We start from the raw sequence: 7,747 nt of genomic DNA, 5'->3' as shown, positions 1-7,747 counted from the left end.
TCTGACTTGATATTGCTGCGAGACAGTAACCCATGCACGGACATAGAAGTGATGTACCACAAGAGGATTATGATACAATTTGTTGGAGAAAGTAGTCTTGCCAATCCCAGCCATACCGATGATTGGGAAAACTTTTAGTTTCGACGGATGCCCAGTTAGACAGTCCAACATTGCTACAAACTCATTTTCAAGACCAATCATTTTGGCTTCTGGATTTACAGTTGTTGTTGATGGAACCAACCAAGAGGTGGGATTATCTGCTCCTAAAGGGCTAAAGTTAGAAAATTGTAGAAATCACAACTCACTGGAAAATAAAAGGGCAAATAGTTTAACCAAATTCTCTGACATATTTAAACATAAGCGGGGAAGAGTGAAGAGTATACACGAAATTAAGATTTTGTTCTTGCCTATAGAAGAGGATTGATGAATGATGTTAAGCTCCTGGTTGATGGCGATCATCTCTTGTGTGATTTCAGCGAGGCTGATGGATTTTGTCAGGTCCCAAGACTCTGGGAATCTTAGATATTTAACCATCTGTTACAAAAAAGGGATCAAAGCAGATAAATGGGCACAAAAACAAACACCTAGTGTACTGTACCCAAAAGTCGAGATATTTCCCAGCGTTGCGAGCCAAAGACACGATCCTATTCTCTGAAATTTGATTGGTGAGGTGATAATTGTAAGTGAGTCCCGAAGAATCAGTGAGGAGCGAGTGCATACAAGTGACTGCATCGTGCAGAATTCGAATCTCTCTCCTGTCAAAAGGAGCGGAGCTCTGAAAGATGAGATTGTTAGGGCAGAGGAGCTGCTGCAGATCCTCTACTAGACTTACTACGGCCATGTAGCTGCTGCCCATATTCTTCTTCAATCACTAAAGATTCTGCACAATGTTTTGTATACTTAGAAATCATTACATATTTGATCAAAAATTAAGAAAAGAAAGTTAAATACAAATCATCTTTAACTCCACTCTATTAACATACAGCATCAATTCATTAAGCTCCCAACAGCCCCCAAAAATAAACTGAGCAGATTTTAGTACATAGACCCCCCCCCTCATAATAAAAGAATCACCATAGAGCAGTAAATCAACAACTAAAATAGAGCGTTCAAAAGTAGATGACAAATTTAACAACTCCAAAAAAATTTACTAACACAATTCCTTATATAGCCACCCTGGTAATCTGAGATATGAAGTTGAAACAAAGGAACAAGATGCATAGGAAGACAATCTAAAAGAAAGGACAATGCAATAGACTTCACAAGGGCAACTTGTAGCCATGAAAGGAATAGTTAGTGGCTATGAACACACAGATAATTTTGAATTAAATAAAGACAAGGTAAAAACACTTATTGTTTTTGAGAAATCTTTATGGTTGTTAAACATGATGCTAGCAAAAGCCCACAACACCAGTTGTTTTAAATTGAAGTATAAACACATTTCTGTATAGCAAAGACAGAAGAGAGAATAATGCAGAGGCCATCATTTTATGAGACTAAGACCTGCAAATTTCAGACGATAAAGTTTATATAACAAACTCACAAGTCACAAGTGACTGACCATCGTCCATTACTTTGGTCCAAAATCACTAATGTGATAAAGACCTCAACATCTGTAAATAGCTGTCAGTTTCACAATAAAGCTAGTCATCAAAATCTTCAGAAAAACACCAAATATAGCTAAAGCAAAAAATGTGCAGATAATCCACTTTATAAACTTTAAACCTTCATTGGTTTCATGGTTCATTCCTAAATTTCTCAATCAATTAACTCTACACTACATACACTAAGCTCAATCTGATCATTCATATAGACCTAGTATTGCAATCATTTATCAAAACCAGACCTGTATGCAAATCGATGCATACACATTGTTTCTCTAACAACAATTTATGGATTTAGATGACTAACAATTTAAAACTTAAAATGACAATTTTTGAAAAGTTCCAAAAACTACACTAGACCAGGAATTCAAGCATATAATTTTCAGAGACCATTTTTTCTGACTCATTCAACACTGAGCCGTCAGCAAGAAACTACAATTCCATAACTGGAAGTGTTAAATTTCTCCAACTGCATGTTTCTGGAATAAAATACTAATAGAAAAGAAAGTTGGGATTAGATTGATTAGCCATCCGTGATGTAAATAGTGAGTCCATCATTTCCCAAACTCTGTTGCTCTTCTTGCAAGTTCCTTGCAGATATAACAGCAGAATTCTTGCACCGATGCAGTTCAATGGTCTCCAACAGAGGTGATTCACCAATTCCATTAGGGATCTCTTCTAAAAACCTGCAATGCCTTAGAACAAGCTGACGAAGATTCGGGAAATGATTTCCATCAGTCTCCCAAATCTCTAGATTGGTGCTGCCAATCAGCAGGAACTTGAGACAACGAAAACCACCCGTCCAGGAATTCCATACGGCTCCCGAGAAGGCATAATTTCTGAGTTTAAGCACCTCTAGTTTGGGTAGCATACTGAGCTTGGACATATCGTCCCACGGCAAGGAGGTTCCACTCAATGTCAGCTTCACTAGCTTTTGGGGAAGACTCTGCCATGGTGGAAGGCGACCCGGTTTGAGAGATGAACTGACAAATGGATTGCTAAAGACATACTTGAGCTTCTCAAGTTCTGATAAGAGCATAAGCCTTTCAAGCCAACCATGAAACTGGTAGTCTTCTTCGCTTTCATATACTCCCAAGCTCTTTAAATGGGGCATGTATCTCAACATTTTCTCAGTACAACTGATAGGCCGTATTGTAGATACTGATAACAAATTAGTAAGCATACTTAGTGGAAGTGTTTCTCCTACTGCAGACACTAAGGGTAGCTGTGACTGAGATAATAGAGCATAAGTTGATAAATAAGACTGACAACTTCTCTTCAAATGAAAATGTCTCAACTCCAGCATGTCCCAAAATGTTCGGATTAAATATCCGTCCCATTCACAATCAATGACAAGGGTCTGCAGGAGGCGGAATTCACTTAAGTTTCTTACATCTAAGGAACTTTGGACAGTGAGTGCCAAAAACTTCAACTGAGTTAGCATCATTATTTCTCTTGGAAACTCCATTAGATTTATGTTAACTATGTTCAACACTTTTAGTAGTGTAAACGACATACCTAAGAAACATCGATAGCCTGATACAGATAGTTTCTCGAAGCTCATCAAAGAACAGGTGTATGGGAATGATGCTTTAGTGCTATACTCATGGATGCTGGACTGGAAGGAAAGTCTGTGCAGATCATGAAGGTAAGGTGGGGGAACTTTTATCACTCCAAAGTCCAGAGGGAGATCAAGACCAGGCATATCCTCAACATGCAGTGGCAGTTGTCCACAGCTGTTAATTGCATGAAGAAAATTGTGCTTCTGGACTCTCTCAGGCAGAGTTCTCTCATCAGATCATGGATGTAGCAAGTCTTTACAGTACCATGGGAACTTCTCCTTTTGACCAAAATCAAACTTCTAGCTATAAGGTCTGCCAAATAATCCTCAGCAATTTCTTCCCATCCCTTATGAGTATTAGACCGGATAAATCCTTCTGCGACCCACAACCATATCAATTTCTTTACTGACACTTCATAATCCTCAGGGAACATGCCCATGTAAAGGAAGCATGGTTTCAAGGAATCAGGCAAATGGTTGTAACTCAAATCAAGTATTTGTTGAGTCTGTCGACACTGGTCTGCTTCTTCCATCACCAATGACCCCACACTTTGGGAAACTGATTCCCAAACATCTATTTTCTTGCTCATCTTTGACAGAAGCCCTCCTAAAACAACTATAGTTAGTGGCAGACCATGACATTTATAGGCTATTTGCTTTCCAACCTCCACCATTTCCCGAGGGCAGGATTCACCACCCACAATTCTTATCATCAGGAAATACTCTCTTCAAGTCATCCCAAGCTTTAGTATCCCACATATCATCCAATACAAGGAGATACCTCTTATGCTTTAAAATCCTATAGACCTTTTCTTCTAGTTCCTCCTTGCTCCTCCCTTGACAATCATATAAATCTTCGTTGGCAACACAATTTAGAATTGTCGACAAGATTTTTCTGACTTGATATTGCTGTGAGACAGTAACCCATGCACGAACATAGAAGTGATGTACCACTAGAGGATTATGATACAGTTTGTTGGCGAAAGTAGTCTTGCCAATCCCAGCCATACCGATGATTGGGAAAGCTTTTAGCTTCGATGGATGTCCAGTTAGACTGTCCAACATTGCTACAAACTCATTTTCAAGACCAATCATTTTGGCTTCTGGATTCACAGTCGTTGTTAATGGAACCAACCAAGAGGAGGTATTATCTGCTCCTAAAGGGTAAAATCTAGTTAATACTAATAGAAAATTGATCACAACTTGACTAGAAAATAAAGGGCCGGCAAACAGTTTAACCAAAGTCTCTGACATATTTAAAGATGAATGAGGAAAAGTGAAGACTATATACGTAATCGAGATGCTGTTCTTGCCTGTAGAAGAGGAGTGGCGAATCATGTTAAGCTCGTGATTGGAATAAATAGGCATTGGCCTTGCGTGGTCAATTATGGTGGGTGGATGCACCAAACATCCATCCTTATTTGAGCAGTTGAATTTCGTTACACCAAATCCCATTCAATAAAACTCAGCTGCCCCCAAGTCGTCCCTCCCTCCCTTCACCGGCACCAATGGCGGCGGCCAGCGCCTTCTCGATTTCCATCTCTTCTGCTAATTCCGATACTAGATTCAAAATTCATCATTGCACCAATCTCTCCACTTCTTCCATGCTTTCTTTTCCTCCACGGACACGACCTCTTTTCAACGATAGGATTTCCGCTCCTCAAACGCGGTCCTTTACATTATGTCCGCGATGCGACCTTTCTTCCGACTCGGAGATCCCCTCCAAATCGACCAGCCTTAGCGCCTTGGAGCTTCTCAAGTCGTCCGGTGCTGATCGTGAGTTTCATCCTTCTTCATCTTATTAAGTATATATTTTTTCAGGATTTTTACTTTTATTGTCAATGTGTTGTTATACTGTGTTTGGATGAGTAACGTGATAGATTCTCTTCCTGGTTTTGGATTATTTGCTGTTAATTTGGGAGATTTGGCGACAAGGATTTTGGTGCTGGTTAATGATTAATAGCTGATGTGTAATTTAGGGTTGTGCAAGCCACACGATGCTAGATTTTTCTCCTATTTGACCTTGATGGTGGACTTTTATGGATTTTTAGAGACTTTGCACTGAGATAATGGACAGTTTTTATGTGCTTAATCAATTACTCTATTTTACATCACACAATATATTGGAGGAAAGAAAATTAAGGTAGTTAGTTAATATGTATGGTTTCTATGGAAATTTTGGTGTTTGTTTGATGCTTCTTGAGTTGGATCATGAAGAGATAAAGCTCTAACAAAGACTTGTACATTTTTCTATTCAGGTTATACGAAAGAAACCAGCAGTATTTTGGTTGTGGGTTTTAACTACCGTACAGCACCCATTGAGGTACGCGAGAAGCTTTCTGTTCCCGAAGCACAATGGCCACAAGCAATTGGTGAACTATGCGCTCTAAATCATATAGAGGAAGCTGCTGTCCTTAGCACGTGCAACAGGCTGGAGATATATGTTGTGGCTCTGTCCCAGCATCGTGGAATAAAGGAAGTGACTGAATGGATGTCTAAGGTAAATGACAGTTTGCAGATTTCTTATTTATATGGATTTTGAATAGTTTATTGGCTGACTTGAAAGTTTATCATATGTTTTTTGAATGGCTTGCAAATTTTCGTTCCGGTATCCTTTTGATGGCTGATGACCAGATTTTCCTTAACAGAAAGAATGATTAGATCCTGATTCATCTGCCTGAAATCTCATCACTTCTCCTCCATGTTAACTTTTTTCTGAATGGCTTTATTCTTGAAACAACTGGGTTAGTTTTGTGAGCGTAATTTTGAATGGATAGTGCTTGACATTGCTGTCTCGTTTTGCAGATAAGTTCAGTGCCAGTTTCAGAGCTGTGTCAGCACAGAGTTTTGCTTTTCAACAAAGATGCCACACAACATCTTTTTGAAGTATCTTCAGGGCTTGATTCCCTTGTTTTAGGTGAAGGTCAAATTCTTTCACAGGTTAAACAGGTTGTTAAAACAGGACAAGGGGTCCCTGGATTTGACCGTAAAATTAGTGGGCTCTTTAAGCATGCAATCACTGTGGGAAAACGTGTTAGAACAGAAACCAGTATCTCTACTGGGTCAGTATCAGTTAGTTCAGCTGCAGTGGAGCTTGCTATGATGAAACTTCCAGAGTCTGCTCATGATTCAGTGAAAATATTGGTCGTTGGAGCTGGAAAGATGGGAAAGCTTGTGATAAGACACTTAGCTGCGAAGGGATGCAGGAGGATAGTAGTTGTTAACAGAACAGAGGACAGACTAAATTCCATACGAGAGGAGCTCAAGGATGTTGAGATTGAATATAGGCCTTTCTCACAATTATTGAAATGCGCTGGTGAAGCAGATGTCATTTTCACATGTACGGCTTTGGAAACACTTCTATTCTCAAAAGATCAAGTTCAGACACTCCCCCCTGTGGCTTCAGAAGTTGGAGGCGAGAGGTTATTTGTCGATATTTCTGTTCCTAGGAACGTGGGATCATGTGTGTCAGATATTGAGAGTGTTCAAGTTTACAATGTGGATGACTTGGAGGAAGTAGTGGCTGCCAACAAGGAAGACAGATTGATGAAGGCAATGGAAGCTCAGGCGATCATTGAAGCAGAAGTGGAAGAATTCGAAGCATGGAAGGACTCCCTTGAGACTGTCCCAACCATCAAGAAGCTTAGGGCATATGCAGAGAGAATTAGGGCCGCTGAGCTAGAAAAGTGCTTGTCTAAGATGCGTGATGATCTACCAAAGAGTGAAAAGAAAGCCATATATGATCTGAGTATGGGGATTGTGAACAAGCTTCTTCATGGTCCCATGCAACACTTGCGATGTGATGGCACGGATAACCGTGGGCTGAATGAAATCATGGAAAACATGCACGCGCTTAACAGAATATTCAGTCTGGACACGGAGATATCCGTCCTGGAGCAGAAAGTACGGGCGAAAGTGAAACAACAGAACAAACAAGCAGCTTCTTGAGATCTCTGTATGCAACCATATGTTCATTTGATTTTGGGGAGGGGAGCTTCTCTCCATCGGCATTGAGTTTATCTTTATTTGGAGGCGTCGCAACTCTTTTACATAGGCAGTGACAAGGATACAAGCAAGCCATTGCATCTGCCTTACATTATGAAAAGACATAAGAGAGGTCAGAATGCAAGACTTGTAGCGTTTCTTGTTTGGCATATTTTTTCTGGGAATTTAACTTCGCATTTTTTTACAAAGCATATTCTTTTGTAAAATTGTAATATTCGTGTATTAATTGACATATAATTAATTTTAAATGAAGAGATGCTTTTATTATTTAATCTTTTTACCGATGTTGGAGGGTCGCGGGTTTCTATTATCGCATTTCTAGAAGATGTTCTCAGCTGGATTGTGGGAAGAAGCATCGCGGGTTTCTATTATACGATTTCAAGCTTATTTCTAGTAAATCACGAGTTTGCACTAAGTGACGGTCACTTAGTGAATGGGTATTTTAAAGTTGAATGTAACGACCACGGACCATGTACCGTGAAAATTGTCTGAACTATAAGAAAGATGATTCATCATTTTATTTGTTTGACTGCTTCGATTTATTACATTGGAGATTATAATATGTAAATGTAAATGC

At 39.5% G+C, this 7,747-nt stretch overlaps 1 protein-coding gene and 2 pseudogenes across 1 annotated transcript; 1 reads left to right on the top strand and 2 right to left on the bottom strand.

Annotated features, from left to right (window-relative positions):
* LOC125194783 overlaps window positions 1-896 on the bottom strand; it is a 5,050-nt pseudogene extending 4,154 nt beyond the window's left edge.
* Window positions 897-1,787: 891 nt separating this feature from the next.
* LOC125194782 lies at window positions 1,788-4,620 on the bottom strand (annotated as a pseudogene).
* Window positions 4,559-7,442, top strand: LOC125195319 (glutamyl-tRNA reductase 1, chloroplastic-like). The gene is made up of 3 exons (XM_048093486.1): window positions 4,559-4,941; window positions 5,424-5,665; window positions 5,971-7,442. The coding sequence occupies exons 1-3, from the start codon at window positions 4,674-4,676 to the stop codon at window positions 7,111-7,113; spliced, it is 1,653 nt and encodes a 550-aa protein (XP_047949443.1). The 5' UTR covers window positions 4,559-4,673; the 3' UTR covers window positions 7,114-7,442.
* Window positions 7,443-7,747: the final 305 nt, after the last annotated feature.

This window comes from Salvia hispanica, chromosome 6 (genome assembly GCF_023119035.1).
Source record: "Salvia hispanica cultivar TCC Black 2014 chromosome 6, UniMelb_Shisp_WGS_1.0, whole genome shotgun sequence".
Classification (NCBI taxonomy): Eukaryota; Viridiplantae; Streptophyta; class Magnoliopsida; order Lamiales; family Lamiaceae; genus Salvia; species Salvia hispanica.
Note: the sequence above shows the minus strand (reverse complement) of the source record. Positions and strands in the feature narration are given on the sequence as shown.